Below are 27,423 nucleotides of genomic sequence, written 5' to 3'. Positions count from 1 at the left end.
TTTGTAGAGGTAGATGGCAAGTGTCCACAGTGAGTGAAAGTGTTAGTTGGTCAGTCATATCTGACTCTGCAACCCCATGGACTGTAGCCCACCAGGCTCCTCTGTCCATGGGATTCTCCAGGCAAGAATACTGGAGTGGATTGCCATTTCCTCCTCCAGGGGATCTTTCCAACCCGGGGATCAGAACCAGGTCTCTCGCATTGCAGGCAGATTCTTTACTATCTGAGCCACCAGGGAAGCAAGTGCCCATGATAAGTGCCAATTTGTAGTTGACAGTATCCTAGCTACTTGCTACCTGTGTGGCCTTGGGAAAGATAATATTCCCCCTAAGATCTCCCACAAAGCGTTAAGAAGTTACCAAGTTTACATAAAGCACTTAAAATGGTGCCTCCTGTATATATCAAGCACTTTGTGTTTGCTGCTGCTACAACCACTACCTTGTACTTAGTATATAAGTAACATGCAAGAATGTAATGAAATGTAATGGCTGAACTATCTCCTTGAAATGATAATTCATTTAGGAGAATTCCCTGGTCATCCAGTGTAAGGCTGGGGCTTTCACTGCTCTGCCGAGCTTGGGGAACCAAGATCCCACAAGCCCTACCGCCAGGCCAGAGAAGGAAAAAAAAAGTTCATTTTGGAGAAAGCTTTTAAAAACAAACCTAAAACTCTACCATTGTCAACTCTAAGAATATGGAGGCAAAATAAAGGTTGGTGTAAATTTGGCTCTGACCTTTACAGTTCTAATTTCATTTATTTATTCATTACCCCCACGAAGCCCGCAGACATCGTCACGGATGTCTTGTAAAATCCATTCACACCACCGTACACAGCAGTCTGGCCCTGGTGGACTTCTAACCCTCCTAACTCCGCTGCCTCGGATACCAAATCTTTCCCCACCCCTTTCCCGTTCGCCGCTTTCGAATGACGTCAGAAGCGGGCGCCGACCCCTAAGGAGCAGGTGGCCGCCGGCGCCTGCGCTCTGCCCCAAGCTGCGGCTGGGAGCCCTTCACCGAGCGTGCTGGCCGAAGGGCGGTGGGGTTTCCAGACCCGCCGGGGCCAAGTCTGTAGCGTGAGGCATCGAGCTGAGGACCATGAACCGCAGCCGCCAGGTGACGTGCGTGGCCTGGGTCCGCTGCGGCGTGGCCAAAGAGACGCCAGACAAGGTGAGGCCCGGTCGCTCCGAGGAATAGGGGGAGCGGCCTCTCTGTAGCATCCTGGGTCAGCGCCGCCTGGGAACCTGGACCGGGAACGCGCGGCCCTGGCGCCGCTGGTGGGACTGACGGGGGATGGGGCCGGCTGTGGCCTGTTTGTCGTGGCTGGGGCCGTGGTTCCGAGGGTCTGGGACTCCTGGCCCAGGCGCCTCCTCGCCGTCCCTTCCCCCCGAGCCCGACCCACCCCACCCCCGGCGATTCGCACGCATGTGGACCTCGTGGGCTGGAAGGAGGCGGGATGGTGCTTGCTGACAACGTCCAGCGAGACCTCTTGACGACGCCACATAGTCTGCCGTCACCCTAGTGCGTTTTCAGGCAAATCGGGAAAAGGGGGCACGTATGTGAAACTCCACTTTCCCCTCCTCCGCTCGGCGTTTAGAGGAATGAACTGGATGAAATCCGTGGTGTAGAAAAACTGGTGTGGAGACTACGGTGTCGTGAGCTCGAGAATTGAATTAGGAATTCTCGCAGTAGTGCAAATGAAATGTTGATGAGGCCATGGGGGGCGGCGGGTAGAGGTAAACGGTGACACGTTATGAAGGGGAAAAGCCTACAGGAGAGACTGAGTCTGTAGCCGAGATTACCTACGTTATTCAACAGATACTTAACGAAGTGCTTTCTCTGTTCCCAGCATTGTTCAGGGTCCTGGGAATGGCATGAACAAAACAGGAAAAGTCCCTGCCTTTATGGAGTTGACATGTGCATATATAATACTTTGTCAGTGATAAACGTTAATGAAAAAAACGGGCGGGGTAGCGTTTGTTTCAGGTTATTGAGCCACTTCCACCAGGACATAGACTGTTTTAATTTTCCAGTTTCGCCAGCATTTGGCACATGGTAGGCATTCAGTGTGGCGCTAATGGTAAAGAACCCACCTGACGATGCAGGATAAGAGAGGGGGGTTCTATCCCTGGATGGGGAAGATCCGCCTGGAGGGCATGGCAACCCACTCCAGTATTCTTGCCTAGAGAATCCCATGGACAGAGGAGCCTGGCAGAGGACAGTCCATCCGACTGCAGAGTCGGACACGACTGAGCATGCATATAGAATAGGGACAGGAAATAATATATTAAAAATTATTGAAGAAAGCAAGAGTTGTTAAAAGGGCACCAGAGACTTGCAAATACTTGAGGACACTGATTTCCAAACACGTCCACACATTGAAACCACCTGGGGAGCTTCAAAAACTACCAGCTTCCAAGTATTGTGATTTATTTAGTTTGGAGTATAGTCTGAGATTTAAGAGTCCTTCAGGTGATTCTAATGTGAGACAGATTTGGGAACTGTTGCTTAAGAGTTTGTAGGAAGAAGAAATTGGATTTATTCTACAAAGTCCCAGAAAGAAAAATTCAAACCAGTAAGAAAAATTAGAAAAATAAGTATCTCCTAATTAAAATTTTAAGAATCTTTAGTTTCTGGAGTTATCCAATAGAATTTCTATATTATTAAAGGCATTTTGGTACAGACTGGGTGATTGATTTGTTCATCATCTATCAAGAATGGATGGAACACAGTAATCAGGAGCTTACAGTTTGGCACTAAAGAGGATGACCAGTTTTGAACAGGATGTCCAAGTGGAGAGTCTTATAGACAGTCAGAAAATGGACCTGCAGTGTACAGGGATAGAGAAAGGAAAGTTTGGAGTAATCCATTCAGAGAGAACGAGCTTTGCGAGGTGGCGACAGCACAGGGAGTGAATGCTTGGCAGTGACACCAGGGAAGAGAGCAGGGCACGAAGGCAAGAGTGGTTTGTTCAGGAATATCCATGGGCAGTGGGGAGAAATGGCCAATGAGCGGAGGTAATCAGGAGAAAATGAGATGAGCTCTCATAGAAGGCAGTTTATACAAGTCCATCTTTTTTAAAAAAAAGTCTGGAGAGAACAGGATTTTTTTAACAGTTCTGGGTGAGAAGGGATCTTAATTTATAAGGACATGTCAGAAGTCCATTTACGTTAAATTTAGAGACTTTGGATTGATATTTGACTTTGGATGTCTCTTGCCTGATGTCTTTTTTTTTACTTTACAATATTGTATTGGTTTTGCCATATATTAACATGAATCCGCCACGGATGTACACATGTTCCCAATCCTGTACCCCCCTCCCACCTCCCTCCCCATACCATCCCTCTGGGTCATCCCAGTGCACCAGCCCCAAGCATCCTGTATCCTGCATTGAACTTAAAACCATGTTTTAGATTAGTTTGCAGTCTTTTTAATTCAGAGACTTTAAAATGGTTTCCTTAAATATATCATAATGAAATGTTTACTCTCTTATAGGTAGAACTTAGTAAAGAAGAAGTGAAACGTCTCATTGCTGAAGCAAAGGAAAAATTACAGTAAGTTTGGGAATGTTGATTCCTGTAGTCAAGTCTAGATGAACTGTAAATCCTAAACGATGATAACAGGGTGCTCTTATTATTGAACGGTGTCTTTTGGCTGATCTTTTTCTTTTTTCTCTGGTGTAGAGAAGAAGGTGGCAGTGATGAAGAGGAAGCCGGCGATCCTTCAGAGGATGGCATGCAGAGTGCTCGTACCCAGGCCCGACCACGGGAGCCCCCGGAGGATGGCGACCCCGAAGGTGACAGGACGCTGGATGATGACGAGCTGGCCGAGTACGACTTAGATAAATATGACGAGGAAGGCGACCCAGGTTAGAATTTAGTCACTTATACTGGTTTTTAGTCCAAACTCAGTGCATTAGATCATGTTACTTGTTACAGGGTTCCAAAGCTTTACTCTGAAATCCTGTTGTCCTTATGTCAGTCAGATAATCTGGGTCAAGGCTCAAGGCAGACAGCATGTTTCCTAAACTGGTTTAAAAAAATCAGTTCAACCCACTTATCTAAGATCTAAAATACAAAACAAAAAAAATTAGTATTGTATATTTTATTATAAGTAGTGGTTAATCTGTAATTCATTTTTCTTTATCTGCAATAATGAGAGAGAAATTATTACCTCCATTTTACAGAAAAACACAGGCTTACAGAGATGAAATAACTTGACCAGTGTCACGCAGCTGGTGAATAATGGAGCTGAGGTTTGAGTGGCCTCTGACTCTAAAACCTTCATGCTTTTCAGGGTACTTCCTCAGATGCAGAGGATACTTTTTTCCCATTGGACTCTGGGTTGCTTCCCTCCTGTTAGGACAGAGTACCATTGAATTACAGAGAAGGAAGAGCGAATTGGCCCAGAGAAAAGCCATGAAGACACTGCTTCCTAGTACACTCCATCCCCTCCCGAGTATTGGCTCTGTCGGCCTTGTCCCATAGAAATTCCCATCTGTTACCTGTCAGATGTTCAGGACCTAAGAGCCCTGCCCCCTTAAAGTAGCTTCTCCCGGAAATTGAGAGTATCTTCTTTCTCCTGAGTTTTATGTTACTTGAGGTCTACTCCGTCACCTTTGTAGACATGCCATGAAAGAATGTCACTTTGAGGTAAATCTGGTGTAAAGGGTAGTATCTCCTCTTTCAGATTCACTGGGCAAGTTAGCCTGTCAGCAATTATGAGATATCTTGCAATAAAGAAACCCACTTAACTTTATGAGGCTCATCAGTTTACAGTTTTCTTTGACCAGGCAACACTTAATGTGTTGATACCAGTGTTTTAGGGACCTGTTTATTTCTAGGTCTATGAGGCCACCTCTCTGTAGCACTTTTTTTTTTTTTTTCTCATTAAACTTTTTTTAATGGGGTCTCAAATTCTGTGACAGATTTTTGGTCAAGTTGTTTTCATTAAAAAGTACTGATTTTAAAAACTAATAACTTAAACTGCCACACATAAAACATATGGTCCACAAAAACATTCTCCTTTCCTTCTGAAGGTTTTACGATGCATTGTTATCATTAACCAGTCTTTTACTATTAAACTTAAATGGCCAATTGAGACAAACAGTTCTGAGACCGTTCTTCCACCACTGATTAAGACTGGGGTGGCAGGTATTGGGGATAATATTCATTTAGCCTTCTGAGCTTTCTGGGCAGACTTGGTGACCTTGCCAGCTCCAGCTGCCTTCTTGTCCACTGCTTTGATGACACCCACAGCGACTGTCTGTCTCATGTCACGCACAGCAAAACGGCCCAGGGGAGGATAATCAGAGAAGCTCTCAACACACATAGGCTTGCCAGGAACCATATCAACGATGGCAGCATCACCAGATTTCAAGAATTTAGGGCCATCTTCCAGCTTTTTCCCAGAACGACAATCAATCTTCTCCTTCAGCTCAGCAAACTTGCAAGCAGTGTGAGCTGTGTGACAATCCAGCACAGGTGCATATCCAGCACTGATTTGGCCTGGATGGTTCAAAATAATCACCTGAGCTGTGAAGCCAGCAGCTTCCACGGGTGGATCATTTTTGCTGTCACCAGCCACATTGCCACGACGGACATCTTTGACAGACACGTTCTTGACATTGAAGCCCACACTGTCCCCAGGAAGGGCTTCACTCAATGCTTCATGGTGCATTTCTACAGACCTCACCTCAGTTGTTACATTGACTGGAGCAAAGGTGACCACCATGCCAGGTTTGAGAACACCAGTCTCCACACGACCCACAGGGACAGTACCAATACCACCAATTTTATAGACATCCTGGAGAGGCAAACGCAAGGGTTTGTCAGTTGGGCGAGTTGGTGGCAGGATGCAATCCACAGCTTCAAGCAGGGTGGTTCCACTGGCATTGCCGTCCTTACGGGTGACTTTCCATCCCTTGAACCATGGCATATTAGCACTTGGCTCCAGCATGTTGTCACCATTCCAGCCAGAAATTGGCACAAATGCTACTGTGTCGGGGTTGTAGCCAATTTTCTTAATGTAGGTGCTGACTTCCTTAACAATTTCCTCGTATCTCTTCTGGCTATAAGGTGGCTCAGTGGAATCCATTTTGTTAACACCAACAATTAGTTGTTTCACACCCAGGGTATAAGCCAGAAGGGCATGCTCATGGGTCTGCCCGTTCTTGGAGATACCGGCTTCAAATTCACCAACACCAGCAGCAACAATCAGGACAGCACAGTCAGCCTGGGATGTGCCTGTAATCATGTTTTTGATGAAGTCTCTGTGTCCTGGGGCATCAATGATGGTAACATAGTACTTGCTGGTCTCAAATTTCCACAGGGAGATATCAATGGTGATACCACGCTCACGTTCAGCTTTCAGTTTATCCAAGACCCAGGCATATTTGAAGGAGCCCTTTCCCATCTCGGCAGCCTCCTTCTCAAACTTTTCAATTGTTCTCTTGTCGATCCCGCCACATTTGTAGATCAGATGGCCAGTCGTGGTAGACTTCCCTGAATCTACGTGCCCAATGACAACGATGTTGATGTGGGTCTTCTCCTTTCCCATTTTGGCTTAGGTTTAACGGTGGTTTTCACGACACCTGTGTCCTGGCGGCAAACCCGTTGTGAAAAAGCAGCACTTTTGAATAATGATTACAAGGAGCAAGCTAGAGGATCTGAGTAGAGTTCTGATATTTTCTAAAAGGGAGTTTCTTGGTTTGAGTTGATTCTTGTATTGGAAGAATATATATTTCAAGACTATTAGATGTGCATTCCAGGGCCAAAAGTAAATGGCTTTTAAATTTCTATTTATTATTATCTACTATTTCCTTTCCCAATTATAAATGATTCAGAGTTAGTTATGAAATAGACAGTAGGATCTAAGTTTAAAGATGGAATGTGTGTGTATTTTACTCACTCAGTTGTGTCCAGCTCTTTGCAACCCCATGGACTGTAGCCTGCTTGACTCCTCTGTACATGGAATTCTTCAGGGCAGAATACTGGAATGCGTTGCCATTTCCGTCTCCAGGGGATCTTCCTGACCCAGGGTTAAAACCCAGGTCTCCTGCATTGTAGGCAGATTCTTTACTGTCTGAGCCACCAGAGAAGCCCATGTCTTAGGAAGTATGCTTTAGTCAAAAGGACTGGCTTATTCATTTCATTGTATGAATTCTTATAGATGCTGAAACTCTTGGTGAATCTCTCTTGGGTCTTACAGTCTATGGGAGTAATGATCAAGATCCTTACGTCACTCTGAAAGATACGGTAAATACCTATGTGGTTTTTCTAATTATCCTCCTTAAGTGTTTGAAAAACCTTCCCAAATAGCTGATTCTAATCAATGACTTTTTCTGTCTCCATTAGGAGCAATATGAACGAGAAGATTTCTTGATTAAGCCCAGTGACAATCTCATAGTTTGTGGTAGAGCTGAACAGGACCAGTGCAATTTAGAGGTGCATGGTAAGCAGAATACATCTCTTTCTAAAAGGTCCTGCATTTAAGTGATATTAAAATAAACATTGTAGTGACTACTATGGATTTCTAGGCACCAAGTCCTGTTTTATCTCATTTTAGTTGATTCTATTTATCTGTCTTAAAATTTTGAAGCTTAAAGAGATTATTAGGTTAATACCTTTTTTTATAGGAAACACAGTTACATAGTATGAAAATTAAATCCCTTGGGCTTAATGTTTGTTGGCACCTTCTAGGTTACTCATACTCTATTTATTAACTTGGATTTCTTTACAGCCTTTAAGTTTCCCTGTAGGAAGCCTATCAATTAGGCCATTTTTATCCCATGGCCCATTGTGATCTATTTATACAATCAAAAAGGCTTTAAATATCAATTATTTCAATGTGAATTTATTCTTCTAATTATCTTTGAACTTTTTACATATTTTAAATGTAAACCATGTTGGTGGAATTTTTTAAAGACCAATTCCAGTTTCAAAAAATTGAAACTATTACAGTTAGTCATCACTGATTTTTATACATTCTCATTTGAAAGTTTACTCTAGTCATTCCTTTGAATCTTGTGAGTTATCACCCAGGGGCTGAGAAGTTGAAGTAATTGTATTCCTGTTTCATTCTAAGTTAGGTCATTAATGATATGTTTTATTTGGATTTGGTGTGAATCTCCAAGTTACGTGATGTATCTCTGTTCAGGAATAATTTCAAAATTTCTCTCTAAATCTGAATAATAAAAAGACATGGTCAAAAGAAGATTGTTTTAAGGCTTCATCATCATCTTTCTTTAAAATGTAAGCTGAGTACATTGACCGTGGTTGAGATTCTTACAGGACCACAAGCTGTTAATTTTGAACACACTTTCTCATCATAAAGTGATGTGATAGAACATTACATAGAATCTGCTAGTCCCAAGATCTACCCCAAATACCATGGTCTGAAGAACTTTTTTTTAATCCTTAGCTCATCTTAAATTGCTTCTTTCTAGTAAAAAGCATATTAGGGGAGAATTTCTGGTTATGTAGGCTCTATGTTTATCAGTGTTTCATTATATAATTTTTAAGATTTCTTACTGATTTTAATAATATTAAAGAAGCAACTTTTGATAAGCATTTAAATTTCTGAAACTAAGAGTTATTTCTCTGCAGTACTGATTTGTTCTGACTTATGACCAACTAGAGATTTAAAAGATAAACTAGGATGAAGCACTTCTAATGGAGGCCTTGTGAACGTTTTCTGTGGTTGGTGGTCCAGAAGATTGGACCGTTTTAGCCAGGGAACATGCAGATGGAGCATTCAGCCTGATGAAAATTCTCTGTCAGTGTTTCTGTTCCCCTTTGGGGCTCCCCAGGTACTAAGAATATATTAGACATGAAAACCTTTTGCCTAGCAGTACATACTTTGGAATTTCTTTAATGTCATCACTTTAAGTGTATTTAAATGTATGACTTTAAGCAAGTGACTGCCATAGGTTTAAAAGGGAGTCTCTCTTCTTTTGAGTGGGATATGATTTCTTACTCTGACGTAATAAAATCTCTTTTCCCAATCTTTTCAGTTTATAATCAAGAAGAAGATTCTTTTTATGTCCACCATGATATCCTGTTGTCTGCATACCCTTTGAGTGTGGAATGGCTAAATTTTGATCCTAGCCCAGATGACTCAACTGGTAATTAGAAAACTTAAAAGATTGCTCAGTGGCTCTACTCCTGTGTGTTTTTCCCAGCTACACATGTCATCTATTTTGTGGTTGATGTTTTATGAAGTTAGTTTTCAGACCACAGCCATTTAATTGTTTGGGGTCTGTATGTCTCCAGACTTTCAACGGGCTTACTAGGCAGAAGGACAGCGCCTGATGGGGGCTCAGAACTGTGAGGAGGTCTCCTGAAAACCCAGTATAAACTGGCATGCTGTGTCCAGTGTCGTCAGGTAGAGTTTAGTGCACGGCCTTTTTCAGAAAACATCAAGTAGAACTGGAATGAAGAGAGAATTGGGCTCTTAGCTTAGTCCCTTTGGCCATAGCTGCACACTGTTCATTGCCCCATCACACTTAATAATTAAGGTAAAAACTGTTAATACACCTCACGTCTTGTTTGCAAAGCTTGTCTCATTCATGATCTAGTCAAATCCTCATCCTCACCACAGCCGTGAAGGTAGGAAGGATCTGTCATTATACCAGTGAAGACCCTGGGACCAAGAGGAGTCCTTGTTACTCAGACTGTGATCTGAGGACCAGCAGCGCAGCATTGCTGCCATCTGGAAGCTGGTTACAAGTGCAGTTTTAAGGCCCCACCCAGGACTTCTTGAAACAATCTGCATTTTAACAACATCCAGGTGATGTACAGGCACATGAGAGTTTGAGAGAACTTGCTCTAAGCCATGACTCAGTCAGTCTGCAGTGTAATGTATTTCATTAGAAGTTATTTTTTAAATCACAAATGTATCATTTCCTCCTGTAGGAAATTACATTGCTGTGGGAAACATGACCCCTGTTATTGAAGTGTGGGACCTGGATATAGTGGACTCTCTAGAGCCAGTCTTCACACTTGGCAGTAAGCTGTCAAAAAAGAAGAAAAAGAAAGGAAAGAAGGTAAACAAGCTAATAGATATTTAAACTCTAATGATAAATAGAAATAGCTTTGGGGGGAGGTGGGAACAGGAGCTGAGAACGAACACTGTTTCAGTTAGATGGTTTTGGTGGAATAAGATAAGGTAGTTACAAAGTTACTGTAGTTTCTAGTGTCAAAAAGCCCATCCAAGGAAAAATTGATTTCTGATTATATAAAACCTACACTGGCATGCATTAGAGAAGGAAATGGCAACCCACTCCAGTACTCTTGCCTGGAGAATCCCAGGGACAGGGGAGCCTGGTGGGCTGCTGACTATGGGGTCGCACAGAGTTGGACACGACTGAAGCGACTTAGCAGCAGCAGCAGCACACTGGCACATTATTCATCCTTACACAAGACAAGTTACTCTTAGATTATGATCCTTCTTTATGTATAGTAGCTATTCACACTAATATGCTATTTTTTTTTAACTTTTAAAATGTTTCTCTTTATCCTTGAGTATGTTGAATTCTAAATATCTTTGTATTCCTATAGCTTCTAAAATTGTTACATTTTTGGTGAGGGAGAGAGATGGGTTGGGGGTTGATTTATAGAATTATAACAGATTAAGAACTACTATAGTTTCTTCCCTGTAAAGAACATTTATCATATCTCTGAAGTAAGAGGGAGACAAGGTGTTTCTTTCCCTAGATTTTGGGGCAAGTTTACCTAAGATCAAAATAATCTTAAAGTTTTAAAGAATCTTTCAAATTAAGAAACCAATTTTATTGGGGGTATGCTTTAATACCAAAAGTAATTAAACAATTATTACAGAATTCCTCAGCAGATGGGCATACACATGCTGTCCTTGACCTTTCTTGGAATAAGCTGGTCAGGTAAGAAGAAATACTGTTTGAAGGCTTGCTAAAGACTGTAACCACTGTGGTTTTGCCTCACGTCTTCATTTAATCTCTCTACATTGTGTTTCACATCTTTGTGTCCTTGTTTTCTTTTCTTTCCCTGCAGTATACATTGCTGGAAGGCAGGAATGCTGCTGTCTGTGTCCTTGCAACCCCCACCTCACCTGCCGTCTCTTCACTTAGCAGATGCTCATTACATGGTTGGGGACCAAGTGCCCTTCTTCCAGCACCGCTGGGAAAAACAGCATGTACTGCGGTTGCAGTGCCAGTGGTGTAGAATTGTTACTGCATGGAAGACATTTTTCTCACTTCATTTAGTTTTGACAACATCTTGTCCACATGTTAATTTTTTGTAAAATATCATTTTAACCATGTTTTGGAGAAGGCAATGGCACCCCGCTCCAGTACTCTTGGCCTGGAGAGTCCCATGGATGGAGGAGCCTGGTAGGCTGCAGTCCATGGGGTCGCTAAGAGTCGGACACAACTGAGTGACTTCACTTTCACTTTTCACTTTGGTGTACAGTTTTTCTGTACATTTCACACATTGTTGTGCAACCATTACCACTATTCAACTCCAGAAGTTTTTTTGCTTCCAAAACTGAAACTGTATGCTCAATAAACAGGAACTCCCCATTTCCTGCCCACCCATGCCTTAGTAACCACCATTCTACTTTCTCTCTCTCTGAGTCGACTCCTCCAGGCACCTCTTATAAATGAAATCATATAGTATTTGTCTTCTTGTGACTGGCTTATTTCACTTAGAAAAGGTTCATCCATGTTGTAGCATATAGCAGGATTTCCTTTTTAAGACCGAATGGTACTCCATTGTACATCAGTTCAGTTCAGTTCAGTCGCTCAGTCGTGTCTGACTCTTTGCGACCCCATGAATCGCAGCACACCAGGCCTCCCTGTTCATCACCATCTCCCGGAATTCGCTCAGATTCACGTCCATCGAGTCCATGATGCCATGCAGCCATCTCATCCTCGGTCGTCCCCTTCTCCTCCTGCCCCCAATCCCTCCCAGCATCAGAGTTTTTTCCAATGAGTCAACTCTTCACATGAGGTGGCCAAAGTACTGGAGTTTCAGCTTTAGCATCAGTCCTTCCAAAGAAATCCCAGGGTTGATCTCCTTCAGAATGGACTGGTTGGATCTCCTTGCAGTCCAACAGACTCTCAACAGTCTTCTCTAACACCACAGTTCAAAAGCATCAATTCTTCAGCGCTCAGCCTTCTTCACAGTCCAACTCTCACATCCATACATGACCACAGGAAAAACCATAGCCTTGACTAGATGGACCTTAGTCGGCAAAGTAATGTCTCTGCTTTTGAATATGCTATCTAGGTTTGTCATAACTTTTCTTCCAAGGAGTAAGTGTCTTTTAATTTCATGGCTGCAGTCACCATCTGCAGTGATTCTGGAGCCCCCAAAAATAAAGTCTGACACTGTTTCCCCATCTATTTCCCATGAAGTGACGGGACCGGATGCCATGATCTTTGTTTTCTGAATGTTGAGCTTTAGGCCAACATTTTCGCTCTCCTCTTTCACTTTCATCAAGAGGCTTTTTAGCTCCACTTCACTTTCTGCCATAAGGGTGGTGTCATCTGCATATCTGAGGTTATTGATATTTCTCCCAGCAATCTTGATTCCAGCTTGTGTTTCTTCCAGTCCAGCGTTTCTCATGATGTACTCCGCAGGGTGACAATATCAGCCTTGACGCACTCCTTTTCCTATTTGGAACCAGTCTGTTGTTTCATGTCCAGTTCTAACTGTTGCTTCCTGACCTGCATACAGATTTCTCAAGAGGCAGGTCACGTGGTCTGGTATTCCCATCTTTCTGATAATTTTCCACAGTTGATTGTGATCCACACAGTCAAAGGCTTTGGCATAGTCAATAAAGCAGAAATAGATGTTTTTCTGGAACTCTCTTGCTTTTTCCATGATCCAGCGGATGTTGGCAATGTGATCTCTAGTTCCTCTGCCTTTTCTAAAACCAGCTTGAACATCAGGGAGTTCATGGTTCACGTATTGCTGAAGCCTGGCTTGGAGAATTTTGAGCATTACTTTACTAGCATGTGAGATGAGTTCAATTGTGCGGTAGTTTGAGAATTCTTTGGCATTGCCTTTCTTTGGAATTGGAATGAAAACTGACCTTTTCCAGTCCTGTGGCCACTGCTGAGTTTTCCAAATTTGCTGGCATATTGAGTGCAGCACTTTCACAGCATCATCTTTCAGGATTTGAAACAGCTCAACTGGAATGCCATCACCTCCACTAGCTTTGTTCGTAATGATGCTTTCTAAGGCCCACTTGACTTCACATTCCAAGATGTCTGGTTCTAGATTAGTGATCACATCATCATGACTATCTGGGTCATGAAGATCTTTTTTGTACAGTTGTTCCGTGTATTCTTGCCACCTCTTCTTAATATCTTCTGCTTCTGTTAGGTCCATACCATTTCTGTCCTTTATCGAGCCCATCTTTGCATGAAATGTTCCCTTGGTATCTCTAATTTTCTTGAGATCTCTAGTCTTTCCCATTCTGTTGTTTTCCTCTATTTCTTTGCATTGATTGCTGAAGAAGGCTTTCTTATCTCTTCTTGCTATTCTTTGGAACTCTGCATTTAGATGCTTATATCTTTCCTTTTCTTGTTTGCTTTTCACCTCTCTTCTCTTCACAGCTATTTGTAAGGCCTCCCCAGACAGCCATTTTGCTTTTTTGCATTTCTTTTCCATGGGGATGGTCTTGATCCCTGTCTCCTGCACAGTGTCACGAACCTAATTCCATAGTTCATCAGGCACTCTATTATCAGATCTAGGCCCTTAAATCTGTTTCTCACTTCCACTGTATAGTCATAAGGGATTTGATTTAGGTCGTACCTGAATGGTCTATTGGTTTTCCCTACTTTCTTCAGTTTAAGTCTGAATTTGGTAATGAGTTCATGGTCTGAGCCACAGTCAGCTCCTGGTCTTCTTTTTGTTGACTGTATAGAGCTTCTCCATCTTTAGCTGCATAGAATATAATCAATCTGATTTCGGTGTTGATCATCTGGTGATGTCCATGTGTAGAGTCTTCTGTGGTGTTGTTGGAAGAGGGTGTTTGCTATGACCAGTGCATTTTCTTGGCAAAACTCTATTAGGCTTTGCCCTGCTTCATTCCGCAGTCCAAGGCCAAATTTGCCTGTTACTCCAGGTGTTTCTTGACTTCCTACTTTTGCATTCCAGTCCCCTATAATGAAAAGGACATCTTTTTTGGGTGTTAGTTCTAAAAGGTCTTGTAGGTCTTCATAGAACCGTTCAACTTCAGCTTCTTCAGCATTACTGGTTGGGGCATAGACTTGGATGACTGTGATATTGAATGGTTTGACAGAGATCATTCTGTCGTTTTGAGATTGCATCCAAGTACTGCATTTTGGACTCTTTTGTTGACCATGATGGCTGCTCCATTTCTTCTGAGGGATTCCTGCCCGCAGTAGTAGATATAATGGTCCTCTGAGTTAAATTCACCCATTCCAGTCCATTTTAGTTCGCTGATTCCTAGAATGTCGATGTTCACTCTTGCCATCTCTTGTTTGACCACTTCCAATTTGCCTTGATTCATGGACCTGATATTCCATATGCCATATTTTGTTTATCCATCTGTTATGGGCTGTTTCCACTTCTTGGGCTCTTGTGAATAATGCTGGTGTTATTCACATGCGTATAATAACATGGGTTTACATGTATCTGTTGGAGTCCCTCCTTTGAGTTCTTTTGAATATACAGCTAAAATTAAAATCGCTGGAGCTAATGGTATTCCTACGTTTAACTTCTTGAAAAACCACCATACTGATTTCTACAGCAGTTGCACCATTTACCTTCCAACCAGCAGTACACAAGCATTCCAGTTTCTGCACATCCTTTTGAACACTTGATACTTGCTGTTTTCGTTATTCTTGTCTTTGTAGTAGCCATCCTGACTGGTGTGAAGTGGTGTCTCGTTGTAGCTTTGAGTTGCATTTCCCTAGTGACCAGTGATGTCAATCATCTTTTCAAGTACTTGTTGGCCATTTGTATACCTTCTTTGAGGAAATGTGTGTCCAAATCCTTCTGTCCATTTTTTTAGTTGCTTGGTTTTGCTGTTATAAATGAATGAAATGTGGTTTCCTTGGTGGCTCAGATGGTAAGGAATCTGCCTGCAATGCAGGAGACCCGGGTTCGATCACTAAGTTGGGAAGATCCCCTTTGCTGTTAAGTTGTAGAAGTTCTTTATATATTCTGAAAATTAATCTCTTCTGAGATTTGTGATTTGCCAATATTTTCGCCCATTCGGTGGATTGACTTTAACTCTGTTGAAGTGTCCTTGAAAGCACAGAAATTTTTCATTTTGATGTGGTGCATTTCATTTTCACTTTTGTTGCCTGTGCTTTTAGTGTAACAGCAAAGAAATCCTTGGCAAATCCACTGTCACGAAGATTTTCCCCTTAAAGTTTTATAGTTTCAGCTCTTAGGTTTAAGTCTTTGATATATTTTGAGTTAATTTTTCTATACTCTGTAAGAGTTCAATTTAATTCTTTTGGATGTCATCCATGTATTTTTTTATACTTATTACCTATTACTTATTTCCTAATAGTACAGTTGGTTTGAGGGGCTACTGAGGCAAGGAAGGTAAGTACAAATTACTTAGAGGGGAAGAACAAACTTGAATACCCAAGACAGCTTTTTAAAAGCATTTCTGTTACACTGGACACTTCATAATTGGAGCATTCTAAGGAAGATCCCAGAGTGCTAGCTTACTGAAGGATATCCTGTCTTCTCATTTGTGTTCGGACCTCTACAGAGTTACAATTGTTTGGGGAAATGGACTTGAGAATGTTGTGGGTTAGTATTTCCCAAACTTAGCTGCAAGTCAGAACCTCTGGGTCACCTGTCAGTATATTGAAAATCTTGGTTTCTTTTGTTAAATTTACTCCTATGTGTTTTATTTTTTGGTAGGGTTATAAGCGGAATTCTTCCATGTAATGGTCTTGATTTTTAAAAGATTACACGATTTGTTTCCTCCCTTTCTCAGAAATGTGCTGGCCAGTGCATCAGCTGATAACACTGTTATTCTGTGGGATATGTCCTTGGGGAAGCCAGCAGCTAGCCTTGCCGTACACACAGACAAGGTATGGTGAGTTTGTGGATAAAGGGGATTCTAAAAAAGCTGGGACATGTATTAAGTACCACAAATAATCCCAAACATTTATATATGACTTTTTGTGAATTACAAAGTGCTTTGACATGCTAGCCCACTGGATCTTCAGAGAGCCCTTTGCGATAGTTATAACTATTATCCTCTTGAGCTTTGCAAAAATAGGTGCAGAAAGGTAAAGTGACTAGGAACATTAGTGCTTTGCAACATTTTTACAGAGGCTCCTAGAAAGGGGTGAAGGGTTTCAGTCATGTAATGGGGTTAAAGAATTTTAACAGATGATACTGCAGAACCCAGGAATCTAACGTGCTAATGCATGTTGTGAAACCTTCAGAACGTATCGCGTTGCCCAGTAAGTTTGACCACTCCCCTATTTCTTCTGACTATACTTTAACATCTGAGGGACATATGTATTCTGCCTAGCACAATTTGGGGAATGCTGCATTGGGTCTTTTAAGTATCAGCCTTTATTTAGAAGTAGGTTTTGTCCTTTTAATTATATAATACATTTATTTCTTCTTCATATAAAACATTTCAAAGGAAAGAGTTTGTAGGAACACTGCTAAGTTGATTCCCATCACGTATTAGGCAGTTATACCAAAACCAAACAAACATTTATCTATTAATTTGTTTCTTTCTCTTAGGTCCAGACTCTCCAGTTTCATCCATTTGAAGCACAGACCCTGATTTCTGGATCATATGATAAGTAAGAAAGCATTTTAGGAATTGTTGTCTTTTTTTTTTCCTCTTGAACTAATTAGAAAGTATCACTGAGTGTTCAGATAGAATTTATTACTGTGGCTTTTATGTGTTTAAATCTTTAGTAGTACTCATTTGTCCTTTCAGCTTGATCCTCTCAGTCTGTAAGGGAATATGGTTCTGTTGTAATTCCCAACTACTCCTTCAATTTTTAGAGGGTGTGTGAGTTGGATATTGCTCTGAAGCAAGCCATCCCAAAATTCAGTGTCTTAAGCGATGACTATTTGCTTCTTGATCTCTGCAAGGTTGAGCTGATCAAGGGTAGATTCAACTGATAGCTCTACTAATCTCGACTTGTTTAGGCCCAGAAACTCTCCTGTTTTACATCCTTTTAAAACTAGCAGGCTAGTCCACATATGTTGCCACAGCACGGTGAGGAGTACAAGCAGGGACACCAAGGCCTCTTAGACATGGGCTCAGACCTACTACATATCTGGCTTCCTGTAGGCCAAAACAGACATCACATGGAGTAGAAAAGGGGAGGAATTCCTGGATCACTGAGAGAAGGCACGGATGTGGGGAGAGAGGAAGAACTGGGGCCACTGCAGTCCATCACAGGGGGCTTCCAAATCATGTGTGTGCTCTTTAGAGATGGGAGATGGGAGAGGCAGCTAGTGAAACAGAAACTAAGTTGCAGTCTTTTATTTTGTATCTGTATCCTTTTGTAGCTGGGATTCATGCAAAACTACACAATACTATTCATCTGTTCCCCCAACACAGTAACCTGCTTGTAGAGAGTAAATGTGGCTGAGAAGTGTTACCTGCTTTCCTGATAGCTCAGTTGGTAAAGAATCCACCTGGAATGCAGGAGACCCCCGTTCGATTCCTGGGTTGGGAAGATCCACTGGAGAAGGCATAGGCTACCCACTCCAGTATTCTTGGGCTTCCCTTGTGGCTCAGCTGGTAAAGAATCTGCCTACAATGTGAGAGCCTGGGGTTCGACCCTTGAGTTGGGAAGATCCCATGGAGAAGGGAAAGGCTATCTAGTTCAGTATTCTGGCCTAGAGAATTCCATGGACTGTATAGTCCATGGGGTCGCAAAGAGTTGGACACGACTGAGCAACTTTCACTTCACTTCATTTATCTGTTCCCCCAACACGGTAACCTGCTTGTAAAAAGTAAATGTGGCTAAGACTGGCTCTGAACAGTATTGGGGAATGACAAATTAGAAATTGTCCTATTCTTTGGGAAATAGGGACGATTCATCTTGGAAGTAGAGGATTAATCTGGGGGAGGTCAAGGCCACTGTGACATCTGGAGCCACCAGTGTCTTCAAGTGACGGGACCTGAGTTCACCAATTAGTAAAAATCGATTCATCTGTTCTTTTAGAACCTTAAAATAGGCGGTAAATAACTGGATCTTGATTTCATGGTGGTGGGTACTGAACTCCTAACTTTGCCTGAACACGCCCAGGTCCGTGGCTCTGTATGACTGCCGAAGTCCGGAGGAGAGCCACCGAATGTGGCGTTTCAGTGGGCAGATCGAGAGAGTGACTTGGAATCACTTTTCACCTTGTCATTTTTTGGTAAGAATACGCATATTACTGTTAATAGATTATTAATCACTTATTTTCTCTACTTCCATTGTAGAAAAGCTTTTTCTACATCAACAGTGTGAAGTATTTGCATTTGGGGTTTTGTTTTTTTTTTTTTTTTTTAAAGATCTCTTTAACAAGAGAACAGTGAATTCACCATAAAAGAAAAATGGTAAACATGTAAATAACTTTGCTAATTTCCAACCATTCCAAAGCATACCACATTTTTTAGTTGTAATAATTAGTTGATCATTGTAAAATTATTTTGTAATACTGAGCATGACAAATACTGAGCAGGCACACATATTTTCTAGGTTATTTGCTAACATGGTTATCAGTACTAAAATCACAAAAATTCATTTTGTTTCCAATGATTAAATCAGTTCAAGAAAATTTTCCTTTATTTAAATATTACTACTTAAATGGAGCTCCAGTGATGCTAATGCTAGCATGTTTAATTAATATAGCACTTAATATACCTTCTCTGGTGGTCCAGACAGTAAAGAATTTGCCTGCAGTGTAGGAAACCCAGGTTCGATCCCTGAGTTGGGAAGATCCTATGGAGAAGGAAATGGCAACCCACTCCAGCATTCTTGCCTGGAGAATTCCAAGGACAGAGAAGCCTGGTGGGCTATAGTCCATAGGGTCACAAAGAGCCAGAAACGACTGAGTGACTTAACACTTACTAATGTACCACTGTTTCCCAGATGGGAAGAAAGTTTATGATCATTTTATGAATACCTATAATATCTGCAGGAGAACAGTTTTCCATGTTGCATCCAAAGATACCACTGATATTCAGTTCATGGAAAAATAAAATCCCAGCTTTTATCCAGAAGAGAAGGTATCATGTATTTCCTAATTTTCCTAAAGCAAATATCAAGTGCTTTGTAAATGAAGGACAGAATTCTTTGGGGAAAAAAAAAAAAGCTTTCTTTGAATATGTGAAGTTTCATTAAGGTTCCTGCAGTTGTGATTCTGGGGGCGTATCATCTCAACCCTGTGCAGAGGCGCACGCAGTCCCCAGCCTGAGCCACCTCAAGCCAGTCCATCTTGCAGTTCGCTCAAGTGAAGTCCCAGTTATATTTGAAAGCTGGCTCTCAGCAGGCAGGTGCACACATTTCCTAGGTTATGTGCTGCCACATGGTTATCAGTCCTAAAATCACAAATATTTAAGGAAATGGAAAGTAATCAAGATAAAATGGTATACCTCCATCTGTCAAGTCTCAAAAGATGAAATGCCCCTCCTTTTCCTTTTTCGTGCCCATCATAGCCCCACCTATAAAACTGCATCAGCTGTCCCTTTTTTTGCCACTCTTTCCTGACTCTTGCCCTTGGCCTGTATATAGGCTCAAGTCTCCGTCTCCCATCAGTGATCAGGTCTGCCTCTTAATCCCTTCAAAGTTTTCTCTTCCTTTCTTGAAAGTGGAACTGTAATCTGCCTTTCAGTCCTTTTCTGATTAAACCTCTTTGCCAAAATACTGACAGCGTTGTTACTTTATTTAGAAGCCCTGCTTCCTTGGCTTGTTATTTTCTCCTCCCTCTTTGATTCTGGCTTCTGTGAGCTTCTCCTCACCCTTTACCTTAAGTGGTATGCTCTCCAGGTCTCTGTCCTTACATGATGCTCTAAATTCTGCACTCACAGAGCAAATCCCTTCTCTTCTCATGGATGTAACTTCTACCTCTGTAACACCATATTTCTGACTCCAGTCTGTATCAGCTACCATTGCTTCATACTCATACGTACCTGCCTAATAGACATGTCAGCTAAACTAGTCCTTGTAAGAGCCAACTCAGCTTACCACAAGTGAATTCTTTATGTCCATGTTAATTTTTAATAAGTGTCTCAGGTATGTAAGATCCATAGATGATTTCACAAAGATTTATACTATTTACCCATTGCTAAGTTTTATTGTCACATAACATTGCTGTGCTTACTCTTTCCAGGCCAGTACAGATGACGGCTTTGTATATAATTTGGATGCACGTTCAGATAAGCCAATTTTTACACTTAACGCACACAATGATGAAATTTCTGGTGAGCAAGAATATGGTTTCTTTCATTCCTGTTAACCTATGATGAAGTAAATTTATTTCAAAGTGAGAGTCCCTGAACAAGTCTTATCTTCCTCTAGGTCTTGATCTAAGCAGTCAAATCAAGGGCTGTCTTGTGACTGCATCAGCAGACAAGTACGTGAAGATCTGGGACATATTAGGAGACAGGCCAAGTCTGGTTCACTCTCGGGATATGAAAATGGTAAGAATACTCGTGGGCATCTTGGTTCTTTCTGTTTCTGATCTATTGTTTTTCTCTAGGAATCCCTGCACAAAAGAATATGGATTTGTTGGGAAGTTAATTTGGGGCTTAGTCAAATTCTGGGTTTTCTAATTTGGGGAGACATCAATGACTGTCTGGTTCCTTTTCCAACTTTCATGATTAACAATTGCTTGTGGAAAACCAAGATGAGGAGGAGGTGGTCTTCTAGGACAGAAGTGGAATGGCTACAATTTTTTTTTTTTTAACAACTTTACATTGGAGTATGGTTGATGAACAATGTTGTTTCAGGTGTCAACAAAGTAATTCAGTTATACTTACACATGTATCTCCTTTTTCAAGTTATTTTCCCATTAAGATTGTTACATAACATTAAGCTGACTTCCCTGTGCATTACAGTAGGTGCTTGTTGGTTATCCATTTTAAATGCAGCAGTGTGCTCGTCACTTCCTAACTCCTACCCCTGCCCCCATTCCCTGCTGGTAACTGTATGCTCCAGTTTATTAACCTTAAAATCAAGCCCATCTCTGAAAATCATGAACCTTTTGGGTACCACAGCTGTTGAGGTCAGTTTATCACCTACAGCTTTGTATAACTATTTAGTAGTTCTTACTATACTGAAATTACTACATAGTAGCAAAAGTTTTAGAAATGATTAGAATTAAATAATCCATCAAATATTTATTGAGCATATAGTGTATACCAGGCATTATAAAAATTCAACTGTAGACATAGAACACTATACAGCTGTTTAAAACTGTATACATGAATGTGTGTATTTTAAAATGTGGGTAGGCAGTTGTGTAGAGCATTTTTTCCAAGTATTTAATTGGAGGATAATTACTTTACAATATTGTGATGGTTTTTGCCATATATCAATATAAATTGGCCGTAGGTATGCATGCCCCGCCCATCCTGAACATCCCTCCCCACCCTACAGAGCAGTTTTTATAGTATTATCCGATACATAAATACTTAAGTGTTGAATGCACATATGTGAATCTAGAAGACCCTATCCCAAAACATGAACAGCTGATTCTCTCAGAGTTATTTTTATACTTCTTGTTTATATTTTCTATGATGCATGTAGGCTTCCCTCATAGCTCAGTTGGAAAATAATCTGCTTGCAATGCAGGAGACCCCAGTTCAATTCCTGGGTCAGGAAGATCCCCTGGAGAAGGGATAGGCTTGCCACTCCAGTATGCTTGGGCTTCCCTTGTAGCTCAGCTGGTAAAAAAATCTGCCTGCAATGCAGGAGACCTGGGTTCAATCCCTGAGGTAGGAAGATCCCCTGGAGAAGGGAAAGGCTATGATGCATATGTTATCTAGTAATACAGTTAAAAAAACATTAAACTTTTAAATGATTGTACTATAGCATTATAACTTAAAAAGGAGAATTAGTTTCTGGGAGTATTAAGCAGATTAGATTTACTAGGAAATCCCTATTAGATTATAATAGCAATGTGAGCCTGAGTGGTCAGAACTGCACCCATTCTCACAGAGATAATCCCGCCAACTTGACTGTGAAGGACCTTTACAGGAGCCCTGAAGGAGATTCTGGTGGGTGGGTTTTCAGTGACATTCAATCGTAGGGTCTTATAGACAGCAGTAGGGAATGGACAGGAGTAGGGAATCGAGAATAGCGCTTTCTGGGAAGATTGAAATCACTGACTTTGTATTCTCTTCTCAGGGAGTTCTCTTCTGTTCTTCCTGTTGCCCTGATTTGCCATTTATTTATGCTTTTGGAGGTCAGAAGGAAGGGCTTCGGGTCTGGGATATAAGCACAGTCTCTTCAGGTAAGAATCTTAATTTCCTGCTTTTTCTGGATAAGTTCTATAAGAGCTAACATAGAATGTGTGGCTTGAATACATCAAGGGAGATAGCAAAGGTAGATCCAGTGTTCATCCTCCAGTACAGTCAGCTTAGGAAACAGACAAGATCAAATTGTAATTTGGAAATGTTCATATTCACAAATAAGTTTGTCTTCATATTTTAATTTTAAAATATCTATGACAAAATTTGAATTTTAAAAGTGAAAGATTTTATTGGAAAGCTGCAAGGGTATATAGCATGATCTCCCCTCCCACATTCCCAAAATCCAGCTTTCCTGAAGGGGCCAGGTTCCCTTCTATTACTTTGATGTAATTTGGAATGCTGTAGCCCCACTCTGATTCCTGAATCTTCAATTTCCTGAAGAAAACAAGTCCTAAATCCAAAACAGTTCTATTGTGGCCATGATACAGAGAGAGATGAAGGCAGGAAATCATCAGAAGTAAGTATAGTGAGGCAAGGACAGAGTCACTCATGAGGGATTGGACGTTTGTTATCAAGGTGGATTCAATAAATCTGGGACAAGGCAAAGAAAGTATTAAAAAAAAAAAAAAGACCAGTATAAAACAGTTAACCTCATTCAGAACATTATTTTAGACTTTGAGTTGGTTACTTTCCGATTTATAAAGTGCTAAACATGTTTTTCAAAACAGAGTTTCCCATCACAGTAGAGAACCTCATTGTTCATTTCTGCACTTTAGTCTCTTTATATTATAGGTTCTCAATTTTCTGATCTGGTAGTTGCTTAACCATTTATTTTATGTTTTAGTAAATGAAGCATTTGGAAGACGAGAGAGGCTTGTTCTCGGCAATGCAAGAACTTCGTCTATTAGTGGCCCCTTTGGGAACAGGAGCTCAGAAACACCAATGGAGTCTTAATGAAGATCATACAGTTTCCTGTTTTATTTAGCCTCAGTTTTCAAAAGCTGGCCTAAAGATGCTCCCTGTGTAGCTGCAGCCATCAAAATGACTGAACCAAAACTGCCTGACATTCCTCCTTGCAGCTACGGTGGCAGCACAAACAGGGCTGGTCTTTGTGCTTAGCTTTCAAGCATGTGGTATACAGGGCTCCACTTGCATTCTTGAAAGGAATAATAAAAAGGTTTTTAGAAATTCATTCCTTAAATGTGCCATTTGTCACAGGTAGTCTAGGATGTAAAATAAGTAGTACTTCATGGAATTTTAAAAGGAGAAAATCCTGTAGTCTTAAGAGATGGGTAAACCTAGGCCTTGGGAAGGTGGTGATTAGGCCAAGAATCCAGAGTAGACCATGAACAGAGGTAGGTCCATGGGGGACTATACTTTTCCTGACCAACTGTTCTCCAGTTAATGCTCAGGATTTAGAAGTCTTAGTGCTGCTCATCTATAAGTGGCATGCCTTTTCTGTCCAAAGCATGGTATTCAGGGTTACCAAACAAAAGAGATAAAGTGATAAAGGGTTCAGTCCACAAGTGGATGTAACATTTGTAAATAAAGCAAATGGTAAGAGACTCATTGGACCAAATGGACTCAGATAATACATAGAATATTCCATCCAAAAGCAACAGAACACACAGATCATACGATGTTACACCACAAAAACAAGTTTCAATAGATTTAAAATCTTATAAAACATTTAAATCAGTTACAATAAAAAAATTGGAAAATTTTAAAAATGTGGAGATTAAACAACTAATGTGTCAGAAGAAATCGAGTAATGAAAATGAAAATACAACATATCATAATTTATAGGCTACAGCAATAGTAGTTAAGGAAAGTTCCTAGCAATAAGTGCCTACAATCAAGAAAAAAAGATTTCAAACAACCTCACTTTACATCTCAAGGAACTAGAAATAAAAAGCCCAAACTTAGTAAAAGGAAGGGAAAAGGTCAGCATGGGAAACTGAATACAGACCAAAAAGACAATAGGAAAAATAGAAAAGAATGAAACCAAGAGCTCTTTTCTTGGAAAGGTAAAACGGACCAACCCTTAGCTCGACTCAGTAAGGAAAAAAGAGATAAGGACTTGGAACTGAAAGGGAAAATGTTACATACCTTGATACCCCAGAAATACACAGGATAATAGACTTCTGTGAACAACTGCATACCAACAAATACCAAGACTGAATCATGAAGAAACAGAAAATATGAACATACCAATTACTAGTAAGAATGTTGAATCACTAATCAAAAACCTCCCACCAAAGTCTAGGACCAGGTGGCTTCACTGGTGAATTATGTATACTAAACAAGTTAAATTTTAAACCAATCCTCAAACTTACATAAAATATAAGAGAAGGGAATACTTCCAAACTCATTTTAGAAGGCCAGCATTACCCTGATACCAAAACCAGGTAAGGATGCCACAAGAAGATTAAAGGCTAATATCCCTTATGAATACAGACACAAAAAATCTACAAAGTATTAGCAAACTGAATTCAACAACACATTAAAAGGATCATACTCTGTGGTTAAGATTTATTTCAGGGATGCAGGAGTGGTTCAATATCTGCAAACCAACCAGTGACACCCCATAAATTAATATGAGACCACATTAACAAAAAAGTCATAGGATCATTGCAATAGATGTACAAAAAAAAAAAAAAAAACCCACACACCTGACAATTCAACATCCATTTATGACAAAAACAAAGTGGGTACAAAGGGAATGTACCTCAACATAAAGACGATATGTGACAAGCCCACAGCTAACATTCAATGGTGGAAAGTTGAAAGCTTTTCCTTGAAGATCCGGAAGAAGACAAGGATGCCCTCAACTTACCACTTTTATTCACTGCAGTATGGGAACCGTCAGCAAGAGCAAGAAAAATAAAAAGCATCCAAATCAGAAAGTGGTAAAATTATCACTGTTTACAGATGACATGTATAAAAAACCCTAAAGACACTAAAAAAAACTTAGAACTAATAAATTCAGAAAAGTTGCAGGATAAAAAATCAATACATAGAAGTCTGTTGCAGTTCTATACACCAGTAACAAACTATCAGAAAAAGAAATTAAGGCAATCCCATTCACAACTGCATTAAAAAGAATAAACTACCTAAGAATAAATTCAACCAAGGAGGTAAAAAAATCTATACATTTAAAACTAAGACACTGAGGAAAGAAACCAAAGACACAAATAAGTGGAAAGATATTCAGTGCTCATAGATTAGATGAATACTACTGAAATGCATAAACCAGAGCAGTCTACATCTTCAGGGCAACCCTTATTAAAATTCAAATGGCATTTTTCATGAAAATTGAATAAATAATCCTAAAATTTGTGGGGAACCAGAAAAAATCCTAAATAGTCAAATCTTGAGAAAGAAAAAAGCTAAAGGCACATGCTTCTTGATTTCAAACTATATTACAAAGCTATAGTAATCAAAATACTGGCATAAAAATATACATAGCCCAATGGAATAGAATAGACAGCCCAGAAATAAACCCACATGTGGTTAATTTACAAAAAGCAAGAATATACAGTGGGAAAGGGCAATCTCTTCAATAAAAGTTGTTGGGAAACTGGACCAGTGTCTTACTAGACCACACACAAAAATTAAAATTAACTCAAAGACCTGACCAGTAGACCTGAGACCATAAAACTCTCAGTTCAGTCACTCAGTCCTGTCCAACTCTTTGCAACCCCATGGGCTGCACCACACCAGCCTTCCCTGTCCATCACCAACTCCTGGAGCTTGCTCAAACTCCTGTCCATCGAGTTGGTGATGCCACCCAACCAACTCATCCTCTGTTATCCCCTTCTTCTCCCGCCTTCAACTTTTCCCAGCATCAGGGTCTTTTCAAATGAATCAGTTCTTCCCATCAGGTCGCCAAAGTATTGGAGCTTCAGCTTCAGTCCTTCCAATGAATATTCAGGACTGATTTCCTTTAGGATGGACTGGTTGGATCTCCCTGCAGTCCAGGGGACTCTCAAGAGTCTTCTCCAGCACCACAGTTCAAAGCATCCATTCTTCGGCGCTCAGTTTTCTTTATAATACAACTCTCATATCCATACATGACTACTGGAAACATACGCACTAATTTGCTTGACATTGGTTAAAAAAGCAAGAGGAACAACAGTAAAATAAATATGTTGAACTACATCAAACTAAAAAGCACCTATACAGCAAACGAAACCAAACAATGAAAAGGCAATCTACAGAATGGGAGAAAATATTTGCAATTATATATTTGATAAGGAGTTACGATCCAGAATATATCAAAAACTCGTATACAACTCAAGAGCAAAAACAACCCAGTTTAAAAATGGACAGAGGATCTGAATAGTTTTCCAAAGACATACAGAAGCCACAGGTACATGAAAAGAAACTCAACATTACTAATCATCCAGGAAGTGCAAATCAAAACTACAATCGTATACCACTTCATACCTGTTGGAATGACTATTAATCAAAACAAATAATAAGTGTTGGCAAAGAATCTGGGGGAAAAGGAGTGTAAATTGACACAACTACTACAGAAAATGGATGGAGGTGCAGCTACTCAGAAAATTAAAAATAGCGCTAATGTATGATCCAGGAATTCTACATCTAGGTATTCAATTGAAGAAGATGAAAACACTTAACTCGAACAGATACATGTAACACCAATGTTCACTGCAGTGTTACAACAGCCAAGACACAGAAACAAGTTATGGATGAATGAATAAGGAAAATGTATACACACAAAAACACACACAAAAAAACTAGTCATAAAAAAAGAAGGGAATTCTGCCATTCGTGACATTGATGTACCTTGAGGGCATTATGTTAAGTGAAGTAAGTCAGAGAAAGACAAATATTAAACTGTATGATTTCCCTTCTATGTGGAATCTAAAAAAAACCAAAACACTACCACTCAAGCTCATCGCTACAGATTAGAAACTGGTTGTTGCCAGAGATGGGGGTAGTGGGTGAAATGGGTAAAGTGGATCAAAAGGCATAAATTTCCAGT

At 40.6% G+C, this 27,423-nt stretch overlaps 2 protein-coding genes across 2 annotated transcripts; one reads left to right on the top strand and one right to left on the bottom strand.

Annotated features, from left to right (window-relative positions):
- Positions 1-934: 934 nt before the first annotated feature.
- Positions 935-23,604, top strand: PWP1 (PWP1 homolog, endonuclein). Its single transcript, XM_040234796.1, has 15 exons — positions 935-1,166; positions 3,492-3,550; positions 3,680-3,864; positions 7,167-7,252; positions 7,352-7,448; positions 9,010-9,120; positions 9,911-10,041; positions 10,835-10,896; positions 15,966-16,062; positions 16,733-16,794; positions 18,262-18,373; positions 20,330-20,420; positions 20,518-20,639; positions 22,348-22,453; positions 23,257-23,604. The coding sequence occupies exons 1-15, from the start codon at positions 1,095-1,097 to the stop codon at positions 23,364-23,366; spliced, it is 1,503 nt and encodes a 500-aa protein (XP_040090730.1). The 5' UTR covers positions 935-1,094; the 3' UTR covers positions 23,367-23,604.
- LOC120858614 (elongation factor 1-alpha 1-like) lies at positions 5,026-6,628 on the bottom strand. Its single transcript, XM_040234797.1, has one exon. It carries the CDS (start codon positions 6,552-6,554, stop codon positions 5,166-5,168), a length of 1,389 nt encoding a protein of 462 aa, XP_040090731.1. The 5' UTR covers positions 6,555-6,628; the 3' UTR covers positions 5,026-5,165.
- Positions 23,605-27,423: the final 3,819 nt, after the last annotated feature.

Source organism: Oryx dammah, unplaced genomic scaffold, assembly GCF_014754425.2.
Source record: "Oryx dammah isolate SB20612 unplaced genomic scaffold, SCBI_Odam_1.1 HiC_scaffold_29, whole genome shotgun sequence".
NCBI lineage: Eukaryota > Metazoa > Chordata > Mammalia > Artiodactyla > Bovidae > Oryx > Oryx dammah.
The sequence above is the reverse complement of the archived record's forward strand: the minus strand, read 5'-3'. Positions and strand labels throughout refer to the sequence as shown.